Source organism: Glycine soja, chromosome 20, assembly GCF_004193775.1.
Source record: "Glycine soja cultivar W05 chromosome 20, ASM419377v2, whole genome shotgun sequence".
NCBI classification, from domain to species: domain Eukaryota; kingdom Viridiplantae; phylum Streptophyta; class Magnoliopsida; order Fabales; family Fabaceae; genus Glycine; species Glycine soja.
The window spans coordinates 2,524,496-2,545,572 of record NC_041021.1 but is presented as its reverse complement, the minus strand read 5'-3'; the positions used below and the strand labels follow the sequence as shown (position 1 = coordinate 2,545,572).

The following is a 21,077-nucleotide window of genomic DNA, read 5'->3' as shown; positions in this document are numbered from 1 at the left end:
AATCCCGACTGACATTTGCATGAAGTTCAGTTTTTGCATCAACTTATTGTTATTGTTTGTTCTATCCAGCAATCCATTTCTATAACAGCAGACCATGATGCACTTATTGGACTTCCCTTGACACCAACAAAACGATAGCCATTTAATGAATGTGATGATGAAGCAAGAAGCTCCTAGATTTCACCAGCTTAGTTATCGTCCAACAAATTAGCAAAACATGAGAAGATTGAATAGATTTTGTTGGTTAGGAACAACCAACACTATTTCCTTTTTTGTTGGTTTTTTGGAAATTGTAATTGAACTATCTTTGTTTTATTTTGATGTGTAACCCTGTATGGCATGGGCTATTGCAATCTAACATCATGTTCATTTTGAAATTGTAATAGAACTCTTTTCTTTGTTTTATTTTCATCTATGATCCTGTCAAACATTACACTTATACTAGCATGCGTTATTCCAGCCTGACATGTTGTTTATATCTTTTGCACAATGTTGAGATGTGTTAATTTATTAACCAAGATTATGATTCATTATTTTTTAAATAACAGATTTAAAAAAAACATTATTTATTCCACGGTAACTGAAGCATGCATGGGTGATTCGTTGTTTATAATTGAGTAAATGTCTTGATTAACAAATTTGGTCAACGCCTGTGTAGAGCTTAATAGCCTGAGCTTAATTAAATTTAAGTTAATTTATGATATGTATCAAGCAAAATCTGATATCCAGTTCCGCATGTATACAAGAAGAAACAAAAATAGCTCTCATGTATTCATCATGTAATTTCCTACACTTTTATAAAATTACACAAGATATGACTTTAAAGAAGGGGAGGTTAAATGTTTTATCAATGAATGAATGCTACTTCTATTCCTCACAACATACTTGATATCAAATTCCTTATCAGTCAACACTGTATCGAGCTTAATAGCCTGAGTTTAATTTAACAATCCTCGGTGTTTGTTTCTGTCTTTTAGCATTTAAGTTTGCAATATAATTGTTCCTTCCAACAATACTCCACTGTCCAAATATAAACTACAATATGATCAACTAAAGGCAACAGGAACATGGAAAACCATAGATTTATAAGCAAGTCTGATTCAGCAAAAGCCAGGAGCAACAGAAAGCGTATTAGACAACAAAAGGTCCATCTTAATGTTCAGGATAGTGTCCATGCAAGTGTCAATCCAGCTTCATCCCATACTGAAGATGATTATAACCAACCAAAGTCACCACCGCATAGTGTCCATGCAATTGTCAATCGGGCTTCACACGATGCTGAAGATCATTGTAAGCTATAAAAGATAGCATTTTTATATCTTTATATTCAGCTCATATTAGGGAGGGCGAGCCCTGGTGCAGCGGTAAAGTTGTGCCTTGGTGACTTGTTGGTCATGGGTTCGAATCCGGAAACAGCCTCTTTGCATATGCAAGGGTAAGGCTGCGTACAACATCCCTCCCCCATACCTTCGCATAGCGAAGAGCCTCTGGGCAATGGGGTACGAAGTTTTTATATTCAGCTCATATTAGTCAATTATGTTGATACAATATCCATATATAGTTTGCTGTGAAAAGGTAAGGAATTCCTAGGTTTGATGCAAGATTATAGAAATGCATGTCATTTCATCATTCTGTTTGAATCATTATCATTATTTGCTATTTCTATCATCCTTTTTCTGTTTTGAAGTTAATATCTGCGATTCATCTCAGAATGAGAGTTCTGGATCAACAGAAGGTAGGATTACAAATCTCCTTTATTGATTTATTAATTTCACTTCTAATCATAATACCTAACTGCAATTTTCGTAGAATCTTAGATTATTTCTTCAGTTGGATATCCAAACTGTGAATCGTCCCATCATGATTCTTCAATGGACACAGAGGTAAATGTCTTATAGAATTCTTTTTGTTTTTTAAATGACACAATAAAATGTATTTTAAAGTATTTTGATTTTCGCTACCAGTTAATGTTCTGATATCTATTTTAGTCATTCCTATAAAAATTAAATTTTCAATAGTTACGGTTATGGTCTAATATGTAATGTTATTATTCCAGAATATTTTGATCTTGGTGATCAGCTCATGCAATGTAGACATTGTAATGCTAAAATGTGGTATAATGAAAACATATCAAAACATTCAAATACCTCAAGCCCACGTTTCAGCCTATGTTGTGGAGATGACAAGGTTGAACTTCCACTGTTACAGAATCCACCTAAATTTCTGTAGCAAGTTCTATTTGAGCAAAATACAACTCATGCAAAAAATTATCAACAGAACATAAGAACTTATAACATGATGTTTGCATTTACTTCTGCCGGTATTAAATTTGACAAAACAATTAGTCATTCAAGAGGTCCTCCTACAATCAGAATTCAAGGTCAACCGTGTCACAGGATTGGAAGTCAATTACCACTGCATGGAAAAGAACCTAAATTTGCACAATTGTATATCTATGAAATAGAAAATGAAGTTCAAAATATAATTAACACCATGAGGTAGTTAACAACACAATACCAATATAACATCTCTGATTTGCATTGATGTCCATTGTTTATTTTACATTAACATCCTTTTAATTTTTTATATATTTGAATATCTGATTTTTTAGCCACTATAATGAAATTGAGACACATATTGTCTCAAATTTGCAAAAAATGCTGGATGAAAACAATGCTCATGCAAAAAAGTTTCAGGATGGCAAGGGATAGATTGACAGACACTGAATTGCATAATGTCAGACTCAAATTGATTGTTGGTCGAGAAAAAGATGGTCGTAGATATAATGTACCAAGTGTTCCAGAAGTTGTTGCACTTATTGCAGGTGATATTGATGCAAATTCGAACAGAGATATTATTGTTGAAACTCAAAATGGTCAATTACAGAGGATACATGAATTACATTGTAGTAATCTAGCTATACAATATCCTCTATTGTTTCCTTATGGAGAAGATGAATATAGGCTTGACATTCTACATCGTGATACATTCAGTGGAAAAAAAAGAAAAAGGAATCGTCTTACAATGAGAGAGTGGTTTGCTTATAGACTGCAATGCAGACCCAATGAACGTCAAACTCTGCTGCATTCTAGATAACTATTCCAACAATTTGTTGCTGAAGGATACACAATGATTGAATCCAAAAGACTTTCCTATGTTAGAAACAACCAAAAGAAACTCAGAGTTGACAAGTTTTGTAGCTTGCAGCAGTCATCGGATGCTGGAAATACAGAAGGTTTAGGCCAAGGCAAGAGGATCATCTTACCTTCAACCTTTGTTGGCAGCCCACGTTACATGGATCAACTTTATTTTGATGGCATAGTTATAGTATATGCAGTCACGTAGGCTTCCCAAATCTTTTTATTACTTTTACCTGCAATCCAAATTGGCCTGAAATTCATTGGCTGCTGACACCTTTGAATTTGACAGCAATAGATAGGCCAGAAATAATCTCCCGAATTTTCAAGCTTAAATATGAGCAGATGTTATCAGACCTTACAAAGAATCACCTACTAGGCAAAGTTGTCGCATGTAAGTTGATGCTAAATCCTTTTTCTGCTACTAACAGATAAGCTACTTATTGTAAATTATATTTTCTTTAATAACTTTCTATTAATGATATTTGGTTACAACTACAGACATGTACACAGTGGAATTCCAAAAACGAGGACTTCCTCATGTCCATTTATTGTTATTTTTACACGCCAACAGATATCCATCTCCAAACGATATTGATCATATTATATCAGCAGAAATACCTTCACAGAAAGATGATCCAGAACTCTATAAATTAGTGCAAAATCACATGGTTCATGGTCCATGTGGAATTTTGAGGCCTACATCTCCATGCATGAAGGAAGGCAGATGCAGTCAATTTTATCCAAAAAAGTTTTAGGCCACAACTCTTATAGATGGAGATGGTTATCCTGCGTATCGTAGAAGAAACACTGGTCGGACAATAACCAAGAATGGTATTATAATTGATAATAGATGTATTGTACCCTACAATCCAAAATTGCTGAAAAAATACCAAGCACATATAAATATTGAATGGTGTAACCAAAGCACTTCTATCAAATATTTATTCAAGTACATGAATAAAGGATACGATAGAGTTACCGCTATCATGGTACATGATGACAATGGAACAGTTCCCCATGCAAACACTCTGAATGATGAAATCAAAGAATATCTGGATTGCAGGTATGAGCCAAGTTTAATATGTAAATCATCTTATGATTGTATTTAAAATATTTTAGTTTTTATTACAGATATATTTCTCCATGTGAATCTACTTGGAGGATCTTTGGTTTTCCAATACATGGAAGAAAACCTTTTGTAGAGAGGCTACAGTTCCATCTTCTAGGCCAACATAGCATTCTCTACCAAGACCATGATGATATTGATGATCTGCTCTCTAACCCAAGCATTTATGAATCAAAATTTATAGCTTGGATGAATACAAACCAGGCTTTTGTTGAAGGTCAAAGCCTGACTTATTCTGAATTTGTAACTAAGTTCGTGTATAACCAGAAACAGAAATGTTGGCAACTTAGGAAAAAAGGGTTATACTATTGGCATACTTCAATGGGTTCCTCCAACTACAGGGGAATTATTTTATTTGAGGATGATGCTGACTGTCTGTAGAGGACCTATCTCATTTGAATATATCAGAACAGTTGATGGTGTTGAATATTCTACATATAGAGAAGCATTTTTTGCTATGGGTTTTTTACAGGATGATAGAGAATTCATTACTGCAATCCAGGAAGCAAAAGACTGGGGCTTAGCACCTTATCTAAGGAATCTTTTTGCATTATTACTTTTGACAGGTACCATGAACAAACCTGAACAAGTGTGGGAAAAAACTTGACATTGGTTAAGTGATGATATTGTATATAGTCATTGCAGATAATCAAACACTCCAGGTTGGCTTACATATAGCTTGACGCAGAAAAGTTTTATCATAAACATTATCTAACATCATTTTCAAATGTCTTACAATTACATATTGATGACTCCAATCTGATGAATTTGGTATTGCTTGAAGTTGAAAAGCTGTTACAAGCCAATCAAAGATCACTTAAAGACTATCCTTCCATGCCATATCCTGAGAACGCAAATTTACTAATACATGCAGACAACGACCTCATTTAGTCTGAGCTGAATTTCAACAATGAAGAACTTAGATCAGAATTCCTTAACCTTTTTTTCTCAAATGACAGGTTTATCTATTGTACTAACTTGCCTTGCTTTTTTTCCTCCCTTGTGTTTCGCTCTGGAATTTCAAGTTGTTATTAAAACCAGAACAATCTTTATGCCTACAGACCAGCAAGCAAAATTTTATAACCAAATTATTCAGGTTGTCAATAAAAATGAAGGTTGAATGTTTTTCTTATATGGATATGGAGGAACAGGAAAAACATTTATTTGGAAGACACTTGCAGCCTCATTGAGAGCTGACAATAAAATAGTTATTATGGTTGTTTCTAGCGGCATAGCTTTTTTGTTATTGCCTGGAGGAAAAACAACACATTCAAAATTAAAAATTCCTGTTTCGATATTTGAAGACTCGACATGCAATATTAATCAAGGAACACAATTGGCTGAATTATTGAATGAAACAAGTCTTATCATCTGGGATGAAGCCCCCACGGCTCACAAATTCTATTTTGAAGCACTTGATCGAAGTCTAAGAGATGTTATTAATGCGAAATCAAGTTCTGATAAAATTTTTGGTGGTAAAGTTATGGTATTTGGTGGAGATTTCCGGTAGATTCTGCCAGTCATTCCTAGGGGTAGCCGCTCTGATATTGTTAATGCAACTATTAATTCATCTTATCTATGGAATCATTGACATGTTTTGACACTGTCAAAAAACATGCGTTTAGAAGCCAATAGAGATGCAACAGACAGAGAAGAAACTGCAGCTTTTGCAGAATGGATCCTTAATATTGGTGATGGAATTGCTGGCCAGCAAAATGATGGTTATGGTTCAATTGAAATTCCAAAAGATTTGTTAATCACAGAATATGATGACCCACTCTATGCAATAGTTAATTCTACATTTCCAAATTTATCTCACCATCATACCAATCCTGAATACTTTCAAGCTAGAGTCATATTAGCTTCCACAAATGAAACCGTACAACAAGTTAATGATTATATACTATCATTGATACCAGGTGATTATAACGTACTTAATCCAATTCTTATTATATATAAATTTGGACTGTATGTCATTCTTATGAAACATTCTGTAGGATTAGTAATCAAATCTATTCAATATTTTATCTCTATACTGATCTTCTAATTTTTTACTCTTTTTATTCTTTATCTGATATGATAACTTGATAAAAATCACAGGTGCACAAATGGAATATCTAAGTGTTGATTATGTGGACAAATCAGAAACACTAGAGAGTTCTCATTTCCGATCACTAACAACAGAATTTCTTAATTCATTAACAACATCCGGTCTAGCGAATCATAGCATCAAAATCAAAATTGGATCACCTATCATGTTGTTAAGAAACTTAGACCAAACTCAAGGACTATGTAATGACACTAGATTAATTGTTACAACGTTAGCTAAACATGTGATTGCAGCTGATATAATTTCTGGCAAAAATATTGGTCAAAATGTTTATATTCCAAGAATGTCTATGTCTCCTTCACAATCACCATGGCCTTTTAAGCTTTTGAGAAGATAGTTCCCAATAATGCTTTCTTATGCAATGACAATTAACAAGTCCCAAGGTCAATCACTATCCTCAGTGGGCCTTTCTTTACCTAAACCTGCCTTTTCACATGGACAATTATATGTGGCATTGTCAAGGGTAAAATAAAAAAAAAGGCCTTAAAGTTTTAATACATGACAGACAAAAAAAAATCAAATTCTACAACCAATGTTGTCTTCAAAGAGGTCTTTGCAAATCTTAAAAGGTTAATCCATTTCATATATATTCTCAATTATTAGTTTGTATGTTATGATATTCGATAGTTGCTTATTCATTCTCTAACATGCAGTTAGATACAAAATTATAACAGCCAGCTTTCGACACATCAATTCCAGTACTGATTCTCTCTTAACCAGGTGCAGCATATCATATATACTATTTTTATGGCATGTCTTTCTGCATAGACCATCACAATCCAATAAACAAATAACTAAAAATATTGTTGCCTTCTGCTTGGTTATCCTACATATAATAGGTCCATTTTTGGTGCAACCTTACAAAATAATCCAGCAAAAAAAGAGCTCAAGCCAGAAGTTCAAGATATAGGCAGAAACATATTCTTCATTCACGTACTTGAATAAATATTTGATACAAGTATTTTGGTTACACCATTCAATATTTAAATGTTCTTGGTGTTTTTTTATCAATTCTGAATCATAGAGTACAATATATGTGTTATCAATTATAATCCATTTCTTGGTTATTGTCCCATCACCATTTCTTGACTTCTCATATTTCCCTTCTTCATACACGGACATACAAGCCTCAAAATTCCACATGAACCATCAACCACATGATTTTGCAGTACCAATAATATCTGTCTTCGAATTTGCATCAATATCACCTGTAATAACTGCACCGAATTCTGAAACCGTTGCCATCCTAAAACTCTTTGAATGAACATTAATAGAGGATGGAAATGTTTAAGCCAAATCCATTTTCTGATATTTCATTGAATAATTGGTACTGTCCAGCAATCCAGTAACAATGTGTGTGTGTGTGTGTACTGTCCAGCAATCCAGTAACAATGTGTGTGTGTGTGTGTGTGTGTGTGTGTGTGTGGTGTGTGTGTGTGTGTGTGTGTGTGTGTGTGTGTGTGTGTGTGTGTGTGTGTGTGTGTGTGTGTGTGTGTGTGTGTGTGTGTGTGTGTGTGTGTGTGTGTGTCAGCATTCAATATTGACAATCATCCAGAGTGAGTTAAATCATTCGATAATTGCTACTGTCCAGCAAATACATAAATAATTTAAATCACATAATTTGATTAACATGATTTTAGGAAAAAAAAATTATATGATCAACTATTTAATACTCATCTTTGATTAATTATTCTGCCACCAATTTGTAACATATATTGATTGACTAAATATTTAGCCATTTCTAGAATACCAAATTTACTATGAAATACTATAAATACGTTTAAATAGAAAACTAAAAAAAAAACTTAATCTTTAAATTCTTTACATGTAAATAAACAATTAATTTTTTTTTTCAAACACTTATTTCTTACAAATATAATCTAATTATTATCAATTACAACATATTTCACGTTTTCCATTTAATCATCAGCATTTGCACAAAAAACAAATTTTCTTCCCTACATCTTTGAAGATATATATATTGCTCATGACATTCAACGCAGTGATTCAACTCCCCCTACATGTCCAATCCACTGGACCAGCATTCAATATTCCTCGATTTCCAATTTACTTGCCATGCCTCGCGTCACACCTGTTGGCTAACCAGTACTTTACTGCCTAATTTATTCCACAAACACCATTTCCTTACAAACATACACCTCTTTCAACTTTGCTAAAAAACAACAACGACTAGGCTCCAATTATGAGTTCAGACTCATCGACTGCTTCAAACAAAGTAAATTTATAGACTGTTCTTTCCGATTTTGACTTCTATTTCTAATCCTATGATGAAATTTATTAGCTACATTGCAAATTTCCTCACTTGGTTGTGGAATCCTTATCGGGTTTTTCTTCTCTCTTAGTTAATGTTTTCAATGCATGCACCGATATATTTTATGTTTTATAGTTGACATTCATTCGACACGTCTAAAATTATTCTAGATTAGGAACTATATCAATTATTTGCACTGTTGTTTTCGTATGACCTTCAGTTTGTCTGCCTTGGAAATTTATCTTTTTTTTCATGCATGTTGGGATGCATTCTCGAGCATTGCTTCAACTATTCTAACCCTACTTCCTCTGTTTTTGTCTTTTCTCAGTTTGTTTATCATTTTTGTATCTTCATCACTTCCACTCGATTTTTTCACCTGCTCACACCTTCCATTTTGTGATGGCTTTGTTTTTACTTCAAGCTTGCTTGCTTCTTAGATTTCATTCCTGTTCTTGCTTACTCTTAGCGTCCATTCCTAAAACTGCTACATCACAATTTAGATCCTAATTGAATTTTCTAGCTCACCAAACCATATTAAATAATTTCAGATTATCAACTATAATGATTATTTCAACTGTTGTTTTCATATCGTGTTTATTTGTGCATGTTAACCTCCCTCATTAAATTTTGTTACTCATCATTTTATCAGCATAACAATGAAAAAACTCCAGCTCGAGATGAGTTTTTCTTACATACATCTTTAAAGCATTCCATACAACTTTAATTTTCTTTAATTCCCTATATGTTATATCCATATAAATATCCTAATCTAGCATTACACATGCCTCTAAAATGACTAAACAAAATTACAATACATATCTTCATTTCTATCAGATCATGCCATTTTTTGTATCATTTTGCCAACCTGCAATGTTGTTTAACTTACTCCATGTCTGATCAGCAATGCCAGAACCTAATATAATGTTCGACAATTTTACTACTCTAAAATGACTAACCATAATTACACTTTCTGTACCAGCTTGATAGATTAAACTTTATTGCTTTGTTTCTTCCTAACTCCACATGTATGATTATTATCTATCTGAATAATACAACTATGTTGCTTTTTATGTCCAATCTCATTCTAGGAAGAACTTCCATTTATCAGAAAACCAGCAATCATGCAGTTTAGAGCCACATTCCACAATGATAGGGTAATATTGGATTAAAACTCATTTCTTTTTTGTTTTTTTCCCACCTTATTTATTATAATTTTACATTCAATATTTTCTTGCAGGGCATCATAAAAGTCTCATTTTTTTACCACATTCAATGGGCACCAGAATATCCCGAATATGTCCGTTTCAAATATAATGGAGTTGTATACCAAATCCGAGTCAGACTCCATAAAGGGAAAATTTTCTTTGTTGAAGGACTGAAACAGTTTAGAAAGGAATTAGTCATTTATGAATCTACCATCATCCATTTCTTTGCAATCGATCACATCTCAATATTCGACATTCATTTCAGTCCACCGCTAGAACAGCAAACCTCTGTAAGATTGTGGATGATATCCAGGCAACATATTTGGACACTTGAAATAACACAATCAATGATTGACGCACCGCACCCTTTGGTAATGATAACAAAAAATTTATTATGACTCATATACACACAAAATTCAATATAATTATTATTTATCCTCTTTTGCAGAATCTTCCAAGCTGTTTAACTAGACATCTAAATGTCTCTGATCAACACATGACAATCCTTAAAAAATTAGGACCTTCGTTACAATGAGATGTTATTGTTCTTGATATTGGAATTGACAAAACATATGTTTTGCAACCTTGGTATAAATTTCTTGAAGAAAATAATTTTTCTCATGGGAAATTATTATTAGAAGACAAAAGGATTGGAATAACAATGATAGTGATAGTGACTAAATTAAGTTTAGGTTGTTTCTTTTGTTTACTAACATTGTCTTTGTCAATGAGTAATTTAGCTTTTTTTAAAAATACAAACAATCTAATTATTATTAATGTTACATATATTTGTGTTTATGTTAATACTGTATTATAGAATAAATGAAGATTCACACAAAATAAATTACAAGTGACATGCACCGGTTACCAACTAGTATACTTATAAAAATATATTAATAAAAAAATTTGAATAATAATAATTCTATTATTAATAGTAGTATTTATATACTAATAAATTAAGGTTTAAATATATTTTTCTTATCTATAATATATCTTTTTAAGTTTATTTTTTTTCTACTTAACATTTTCATATTTTTGCTTTTAGTATTTGTCCTTAATCTTGATTAGTTAAGTGATGATGTGAACAAATTAAGAGAATGTTTCAACAAACTTAGGCAATTACCACAAGTAAAAGTTTGAAAATATTAGATGATAAAAATAATATTTTTAGGTAGTAAATTGAAAAATGAGTATATTAGAAGTATGAAAAATATATTTAAACAATTAATTAATAATAATTTGTATTTTTATATTAATATATACAAATAATATTATTATTACTAATAAATAAATATTATATATATTTAGTAGTAATCTATATATATATATAAATTGTCCAACAGTAAGGCAAGACAGGTGTTAACATTGTATCTAACTTTATTATCCACATTTTCTCTTTCTTCTTTTACATTTTGCATTTATTTTTTAAATTGAAATTTGACTGACCGTACTTTGCACAGGTTCAGTGTTCTAGTAAATATATATGCAAATTTGGTTGCTATTTAAGTTATATAAATTATAATTTTCATTTATATATTAATATTAACAACACGTGTTAGTTAGTAAACAAGTAAAACTTAAAAATGAGTTCAATTTTATTTCTAGGAATTCTCACACTACTAGTAACTCCATAATATATGTCTTAAATAGCTCAAATATAAATCACTAGAACCTTTTTTTTTTCAAGGTCTTTCAATATTTCTTTTAACATTTCATCATAAGTTTTTACCAACTCCAAATTAGCAAAATTATATTTAAGTTTCTTACTTTATTTCGATACCTCTCTATCAACCTCCAATAAAAAGATAAATAATTTTCATTGTAGATTTTTTTGGCAAACCAATTATTATTTCTCTGAAATCTTCGTCACTCCTCTTAATGTATACTTAATTAACTTTAACTATAATTTTTATAGTGTAGTAAAATGTTGTTTTCAACCTATAAGGTAGGAAAATCTATCCTTACCTTCTATAATATTTTCTCCTATTTTCAATCTTTACATCGGCAACGTTGCACCAATGCTATAAATCAAAATTTCACAATTGTAAAGTTTGCGGGATCCAATTTGGTGAATTGAAATTTCTTTATCAAAATCACATAATTATAATACTTAAAAGATGATAAGTAAAATTAATCATATTTTTTTTCATTTATAAAAAATTAAACTCACATATTAAAAGATTTACAATTCAAATACACTGAGTTCAATTAATAAAGTTAAACCCCTTAATGATAATTAAGTGTAGATAGAATGATTTCATATATTTATTCTGTCAAAAAGTTTTTATGACTATAAAAGTTTATAACATAAGGATTATGTTTCAAACAACGTTTTCTCTTTTAAGATGTTTTCATACTTTTTTACTAGTTAAAAATGATTTTATTTTTTTTATCCAAACAAAATTAATGATCTCAAGACCACTTTTTAACAAACTTACTCCGACAATTTTTTTTTATTATAATCTATTATAACAATAATATTTCATTATACATGTAATTAATTATTAAAATATTTTTATTTTTGCCGCTACACAAACTTATCAGTGCAAGAATTGGGCAAAATATATAATCATTAAATTCTATAATTTAATGTTTCATTATACATATAATTAATTTTTAAAATAATTTAATTTTCGCAGCTATCAGAAACTCATCAGCACAAAAATTACACTAAAATATATGATCATTAAATTCTATACATTAAATTTAATTATGTGTTAATTAATAACTACTTAATTGATTTTAAAAATAACACACTTTTAGATATATTCGAATTAAATGCATTTGACGATTAGTGGACAAAGTGTATAAAATAAAGGCTAAATAAACACATGAAAAACAAAAACAAAAAACATCAAAACAAAACCAAAACACAGAAAAAAAAAAAAAAAAGAGTGTGGGGGAAACAAAAGAGACGAGATTGTCGAACTTGGGGTTCTTTTTTGCAACCTGCGAGGCTGCGACTGCGAGCGAGCGAAAGAGAGAGAGAATCGAAGGCGACACACAGCTTGCATCCGATTCCGAGAAGAAGACGAGGCTTCTCTTTCGAATACGTAAGTGCCTCTGATTTCGTTTTTTTCTTCTTTTTTTTTTTTTCATTTTCATTACCCTTATCTATTTTTTTTTTTATGCATTTGATTGATCTATCACTTTTCCTGTTTTCTCTCCAATTGAATCCCTTTTTTCTCCGTCATTTCCTTCCTAATTTCACTTTTCGCAATCGATTTATTGAAACCCTTTTGGAATGCCTTCCAATTTCGCCGTCGCTCGTGTGTTTCTGGGTTTGCTCGTTTTCTCACTCTGCTCCCCACATTTGGGGACCGATTGAGCCGAAAATCTTGGTTCTTTTTGTCTTATCTGGATAATTGCATGGGTGTTGTAGATTTTTGTTGGGTACTTTGCGTTGTTTGTGCAATCTCTTCGGATTTGAGAAGCAAATTAGGGTTCGCTCGAGAAAAAAGAAGACTTTTGAAGATAAGGGCAATTAAAGCTTTTGTGTTACTTTTTTTTTTCTTATGATCTCACCGTTTTCTATTGTGTGAATGTGGGAGTTTGATTGAAAGGTTTACTGGAGTAGTCTTTGGAAGACATATGTAGGCCAGTGTTGTAAAAAAGCGGTCATGGCACCGTTATGGTGGAGTGGTGTGGTGGATTTTTTTGCTAACCACCACGACAATTTGTGAAGGGAGGCCCACCAAGGCGGTGCAATAGGGCGCAATGACATGTTTATATGGTGGAGTTTTGGCCTTTTGCCATTGGTAATGGTGATGTTGGCTGGAGGTTGCATGTGGGTAGTGTTGGTCAAGGCCTTGGTGGGGTAATGAGATTATGGCATTGTGGGATGCTCGTTGGTCTAGGCTCCTAAAAGTGTGTGATCTCCATAGCAGGAGGCCAGCCATGCAACCCATATCATCATGGCATGGTGAGAATGCATTCCACATTCAAGAAAACCTCTTGCTATGTGAATGGGTTGCATGGTTGGGCATCACTGCAAGTGGCTAATGGCTATGGATTATGGGACTATTTTTTTTCCACTTAATTACACCAGGTTATGGACTGGTCTGGGGTTAAACGTACTGGTTCTTTGTTGGAAAGCCGCCTTAATCGCAGTCATCTCTGGCCTGCCTTATTTGCAGCCTCTTTGTGGGATACATTAATGGAAGCTTCAAGGGTGATGTATAGCCCCACATCAACTAGAGATATGACTTAAATATAGCTTAGAAAGCTTGGGCAATCCTTCTCTTATGAGTCAGTTTTGTGGGGTTGAGTTATGCCTTAAGCCCAATTCTAAGATGGCATCAAAGCTATCCTAGATCCATTGTGCATTTTACCATTATTTATTTTCCTTGTAGTTTTCAGTGTTCAGCCTTAGTGATGGGCCGAACATGATGATCCCTGTATGCAGAGAAGTTGAGAACATCAATACCCAGTTTAGATTCTGTTCCTAACCTCTCTCCTGCAGTCTCTCTGTTTTCTTTTGTTGTCCTACATTTTCCTTCATTTTCTTCCCTTGCATGTTTTACATGGATTACAATTTCCACATTTCTTTTATATTCATGATACCACATACATGTTATTCATTTATTTTTATATGTCTTCCAGAATCTTTCTGCTACATGATGTTGAACAAATGATACAGAATTTATTCTGTGCACAGAAATTCTGGTACATATGACAGGACTTATGCCTGGAGAGTTGCCACATCATGGAACACCTGATGGCAACTCTGGTAAAAGTTCTCAAGACAAGCAAGAGGAATCATTAGGTCGCTGGTATATGTCTAGAAAAGAAATAGAGGAACATTCCCCATCAAGAAAAGATGGAATTGACTTGAAGAAAGAGACATATCTGCGCAAGTCATACTGCACATTCTTGCAGGATTTAGGCATGAGACTTAAAGTGTGAGTTTGGTGCTAGCCTGCTGATATTATTATAAATATTTAATTATTACTTTCTAGATTCACATACTTGCTGTGTTTAGGATAGCTCTGAGGGATTTTATGCCTTCATCGTGTTGTCTTTTTTTTTTTCCACTTTTGCAAGCCCATATTTTCTTTCCAATTTCTTAACAGTAATGTTTTATGTGAAACCTTTCCTAAATTATACAGCTGTTTATGTGAATGATACACCCCACCAGTGCAATCATCTATTGCATGGTAATGAAAGCATTGTGAGCATATGCTTGCTTAATTCTTTCTGAAATTTGGTTTCCTTTTTCTGTTTTACTTGGTTCTGATAATCTTATAATTATATATTTAGTATTTGGAAGATAGACATGGCAGTTACCTTTTGAACGCAGTTGCTTATTTTCACCATGTTGTAAATTGTAAATATTTATATCCTGTTTTTGAAATTCTGTTGGAGGTTTACATATTAATTGTAATGTTGGCCCCTGCAGGCCTCAGGTAACTATAGCAACGGCCATAATCTTTTGTCATCGGTTCTTTCTTCGACAATCTCATGCAAAGAATGACCGAAGGGTGGGTTGTTGCACTTTCAAATAGATATTATGTAGGCATTTTGTCTCTCCAGAGTTTGAGTTGCAATTTAATTTAGTGTGATATGTTTGTGTTCTTGCCATTGTAGATAACCAGTATATCGTAAGTATAAAAGACAAATAGAAATATCATAATACTATCTAGAAAATGGTTTGTGTTGTGTGGAATTATTTTCCTTAGTTTAATTTTCAATACTTGACATGCCTGGTTGGCTGATACTTTGTGGATGGTTTTTGTCTGTAATATTGGTAGTTTCTCCTGTTTAAAAGCATATTCCTGGAAAGGTTGAGTTTGTTTGTCTTACATTTGTCTAACTCTAATATACTATTCTCAATATTGAAAATGTTTGGGTGCACATTCAGTCTGGAATTTTTTTCTAAAATTCTGTAAAGTTGAAAGGTTGCATGGGGAGAGTGGTAACCAGAATAACAGAAAGAATGAAATGATAGATGGACATAAAAGAATTGATACTGGATAGAATTGGGCATAAGGAGAGAAGTCCTCCAAGGGATGTTCCCCTCATTCTGTTACATCCTTTACTATTTATCAACCTACTATAACAGAATAACTGTCAACCTACTGACTTCGGTCTAACAAGTCTAACTATTGGGCCTTTCCTCACTAGTGGGCCCCTTTTTCTTATGAGAACAAACCTTCCAAATTCTGTCTGTCTCTGGCTGGGACCTAACAGAAATTGTCTAAGGACTCTATATGTTTGAGAGGATGTCTATATACTGAGACTGAGTGCAAGAATTTTACTTTTCAGTAGGGATTTGTAATCAAGTATTTCTATTGTCTGTTTCGCATAGTATTATTATTTTAGTTGAGTTTCCTACCTTGTATGAAATCTGTTTTTGAACAGGTCAATCTGTCCATTTTAAGTTTAGGGAAAGTTTTGTAATTAAAGGTGAATGGATCTTCTAAATTTGCAACTTCTATAAGTTAATATTTCTGTAAAAAATTCATCATCTATCTGATATTTTTATTCCATTTAACTCTTGTATCTTACATTTTATTTCAAGTTCCAAGTTCCAACTGCTGCTTAAACTTTTCTGTTTAGTGAAGTTTCAAAATCTTTAACATTTATATGCTTTATTATTTGAGTTCTATAATTATTTGATGTAAGGAGATTCCTAATTTATATTAAGAGAATGGTAGATGTTAAAGCATTATAATTTTAAAGATTACTTAATCAAAATCTCATAATTCACTTGATGAACTTTTTTGCAGACCATTGCAACGGTCTGTATGTTCCTTGCTGGGAAGGTTGAAGAGACTCCTCGTCCACTAAAGGATGTTATTCTTGTTTCTTATGAGATCATTCACAAGAAGGATCCTGCTGCTGCGCAGAGGATAAAACAGAAGGTGTTTTATTACTGATGGTGCTTTGACCAGTTCACTCCTATACATCAACATTTTTGACTTAGGATTTAGCTGAATCTTATTGCTGCTGTTAACTCAAGAGACTTTTTCTTGCTGTCTGTCAACTTTCTCCAATTGTCTAAAATGGACTAGGCTTTTTTTACCCCTATTTGCTTCTAGACTGCGCATCCCTCCAACTTGTCAGTGTCTAGGCAACACATCTATCTAGGTTATAATGTCAAACATGGTAGATATGTCCCGAATATTAAAATCCTATAAAATGTTTATCTGGCTTGTAAATTATGAAAGTATCAAGGTTATTTTTTTATTGCTCAATAACTACTTAAGTTGAACTTGTTGCCTAGAATTTTTTAATTTTATCATTAAGGAAATGTTCTTTCCTATGCCCCATTCTATTGGATAGTTGATCTGATTCCATCTCCAACTGCTCTATATTGGTAAAGTATCTACATGGCCCCTTTCGGACTTCTTTTTTGTATTTACACTCCTCTTTTGTAGTGGTTCTCTTTCCTTTACCCTTGATATATTTATATTTGTTCAATAGAAATTGTAAATGATGCAGGAAGTGTACGAGCAGCAAAAAGAATTAATTTTACTTGGTGAGAGGGTTGTGCTTGCCACTTTAGGTTTTGATCTGAATGTTCAACATCCATATAAACCTCTTGTGGAAGCCATAAAGAAGTTTAATGTTGCGAAGAATGCCCTTGCACAAGTTGCGTGGAACTTTGTTAATGATGGGTATGATTTGGTTGCAATTTGTTTGAATTTAACTGTGTCGATTTATTTTTAAAATATATTTGATCACACACTGAAAAAAAGTGGCTTTCAGGCTGAGGACATCGCTCTGCCTGCAATTTAAGCCACATCATATTGCGGCAGGTGCCATTTTCCTTGCTGCCAAGTTCTTGAAAGTGAAGCTTCCATCAGATGGTGAGAAGGTTTGGTGGCAAGAGTTTGATGTCACCCCACGCCAATTAGAGGGTCGGTGTCATCCCCTCAATTCATTTGCATGCTAACAAAATTGATTTGTTTGGGTAGCCTTTTGTGTTCCCTTGGTTTAATGCATTATGATCATTTCTGCCATTGTCACATATCTGGATGGTTTTATCCCTGTTTCCCGATCAAATTGGGAATTTTCGGAAGAGAACTCAGTTTATTGCTATGAGTAGTTTAACAATGGGCTGTCCTTTTGTGTGTCTGTATGCTTCTGTATATCCTTCTCAGTTCTTGTGGGTATTTTCTCTTGCAGAGGTTAGCAATCAAATGTTGGAACTCTATGAGCAGAATAGACTTCCACCAGCACAGGGAAGTGAAGTAGAAGGAAGTGCTGGAGGAACAAGAGCTGCTTCAAAGGCTCCTTCTGCAAATGAGGAGCAGGCCTCAAAGCAAATATCATCTCAAGCCCCCCAGCACTCATCTGTAGAGAGAACTGCGGTACCACAAAGAGGAACTGAGAACCAAAGCAACGATGGGAGTGCAGAAATGGGCAGTGACATCACTGATCACAACTTGGATATTAGGGAGTCACATAATTCAGAACAGTTGACTCATCAAGATAACAAGAGAGAAGTGTCAAATAGATCTAAATCTGGTACTGAACGTGACCAAGACAGAATTGTTGGGACTAAGGAGGGTGCAGAAGTAGGAAGGAGAGATGAATCTGCATTAAACAATTCTGGCAGCAATGTTGGCCGAAATCTGGAGCGTCGGGAAGTTCCACTAGGTCATTCACCCAATGAAGCAATCAAGATTGACAAGGATAAGTTAAAGGCACTGGCAGCTATGGGAAAGAAGAGAAAGGAACAACGAGGCGAAATGGCATTAAAGAAAGATGTAATGGATGAGGATGATCTCATTGAGAGGGAGCTGGAAGATGGAATTGAATTAGCAGTCGAGGATGAGAAAAATAAGCGTGAGAGAAGGCAGAACTGGTCTAAGCCTGATGGTGAAGATCACCATGGGGGGGAGAACCATGAGGAAACTAGAGACGGGCGGTACATGAACATGAAGGTGCAGTTTCAGAAAGACATGGACGAAGACAATGCTGAAGAAGGGGAGATGATAGACGATGCTTCATCCTCGTTGAACAATCGCAAGAGAAGGATGGGGAGCCCTCCAGGTAGGCAACCAGAGATGAAAAAGCATCTTGATTCCAGTTATCACAATGATCTTGCCGAATAAAGGAACTTGCCGAATAAAGGAACTTGCTGAATAAAGGAACTGGGAAGGGGGAGAGTTGGTTATGTAGGCAGGGAAAACACAAGGAATGGGGAGCAAAATCATTGTTGAGGTGAATATTCTGCTGTCCTTTATTTGTTTATTTTGATTTGGCTAATCGGTTGCTAAAGAATTGATGATTCTGGATGCTCTTGTTTGCCTTATACATTTCTTCTTTAAGGAACGGGATGCCTCAGTTTTGGTAGTGCCATTAAAGGCTTATTATTATTATTATTATTATTTCCGGGCTGGGAGGGGGTTGTATGAGAACCTTATGCTATATATTTAATTTAATACATGTGAACATAATTCTGCAAACCCTGTGATTTGAAATCATTGAGAGCTGCAATCGTCAAAGGTAAAAAATGAATTTTAAGTAACTTGTATGTTACGACCTGATTCTAGGCCTTCACTAATGCACACAATAAGTCTATTTGGATAAACTTCTCCACAAGCACTTCTAGGAAAAAAAAAATAAGTTTTTTAATAAGCTAAAATTAGCTCATGCATACATTTAAAATTATGTTTTAGAGAAGTTAATATGCTAGAGTTTTTACAAATTAGTATATATATATATATATATATATATATATATATATATATATATATATATATATATATATAAAATTAATATTAGTCTATGGAAAGTTTTTTTTTTCTAGAAGTATTTTATAGAGAAGTTTATCAAAGAGACCTACCCATGTGCCTTTGCATCCACCTAACCTGCCAAGCCCGAGAGAATCCTAATTAAGAAGAATGTTGAATTCTTTAATACAATTTTAGCATTTTTTTATTGGGTGGAATATTTTGGGTCACTAAATGATGCCACTCATGCAAGTTTTCATCTACCAAAAAAAAAATATGATGCAAGTTTCATTAAATTTTATCAAGATATACATATATTTTTACCTAATAATTCAGTGCGGCAGAGTATGTTTTCTTCTCTTAAAATCACCTTAAAAACTTACCCTGGGGTTCCAAAAATCTGGGTAGTTTTCTTTTTCCAAAAAGTGAAATAAACCAACATTGTTATTTATCCTGAAAAACAGGGAAACTTCAGAACTATGACCAAAAGTATGAGCTTTTAAATTCCTGAAGAAATCTGCAAGTCTAAAAATTCAAAACAAGAAAAATTAGCCGAGTTGGGGATGGAGGCATAATAAACAAAGTCAACAGAAAATTGAACAAAGGAAATACTCTTATACGTAAAAATGGAAGGGTGAAAAAGAAAATGTTTATTTATTTATTATTCTTATATGTACACCCAAAATAATACTTAATGTTTCACGTGTGTTTTTGTTTACATCAACCTAGGTAAGTTAATATGAAGTCTAATTTAACTGATAGTTCAAACATTCGAAGGCTTCCAGGAAAATTGATGAACAATCTTATTGACTCTATTTCATATGAGCCAATTGAAATCAAATAATTTACTTTCTTTAAAATCTTCACTGCAAGTAGTAATTAATTTGTCTTTATTTCTTTTAAAGATATTAGCTACTAAATTCAATCACAATTCACCAAGATAAAGTAGATGTTGTAAAATAGTTTTATATTATTATTTAATTATAATTTTATTATTATATAATAAGTTTATTGATATTTAGAATGATTACCTTAGAACATCTGCATCTGGGCACGAGGGAAGTAATTTGTCAGAGCTAGCTCCGTGCTTGCATAGCAACTCCCTCAACAGCAATGCTGAAAATGTTGCTTCCGAGGCAGTTGTTGCTTTTTAAAGCAATGTTGCTGCTCAATAAAAAAATCTGAAATTATTATTATAATGTGTAAATGTGTTAAAAATAATTTGGGGATCCATTGGAAGCAACAAAAGTGAGTTACTCCAATGGAGAGATTTATTGTAAAGAGTTACTTGTATTAGGAAAAATAAAAATGATTAATGTGTATAGGTAGATCCTTGAAAGTAACTATTGTGAGTTATTATAATGTGAATACTCATAGAAGTTACACGAACAGTGATTAAGCATGCAAGATGTTTTATACTATAATATATAACTATTCAAATCAAAATTTATTTTGTTGTAAGTATACAACATTAATTTGTTTATTTTACTTGTCAATCTTACCATTTATAACCATCTTAACTTACTTTTCAAAATTGTATA

At 33.1% G+C, this 21,077-nt stretch overlaps 1 protein-coding gene across 3 annotated transcripts; it reads left to right on the top strand.

Moving 5' to 3' along the window:
• Window positions 1-12,721: 12,721 nt before the first annotated feature.
• On the top strand, window positions 12,722-19,269 carry LOC114401626 (cyclin-T1-3-like). 3 transcript variants are annotated; one of them, XM_028364186.1, is made up of 7 exons: window positions 12,722-12,906; window positions 14,511-14,754; window positions 15,252-15,333; window positions 16,582-16,716; window positions 17,297-17,472; window positions 17,564-17,715; window positions 17,984-19,269. In XM_028364186.1, exons 2-7 carry the CDS (start codon window positions 14,525-14,527, stop codon window positions 18,913-18,915), a joined length of 1,707 nt encoding a protein of 568 aa, XP_028219987.1. In that variant the 5' UTR covers window positions 12,722-12,906; window positions 14,511-14,524; the 3' UTR covers window positions 18,916-19,269. The 3 variants fall into 3 exon arrangements, with proteins under 3 accessions (XP_028219987.1, XP_028219988.1, XP_028219986.1); XM_028364185.1 differs by having other exon boundaries at window positions 12,723-12,906; window positions 14,456-14,754; XM_028364187.1 differs by lacking the exon at window positions 15,252-15,333 and having other exon boundaries at window positions 14,456-14,754.
• Window positions 19,270-21,077: the final 1,808 nt, after the last annotated feature.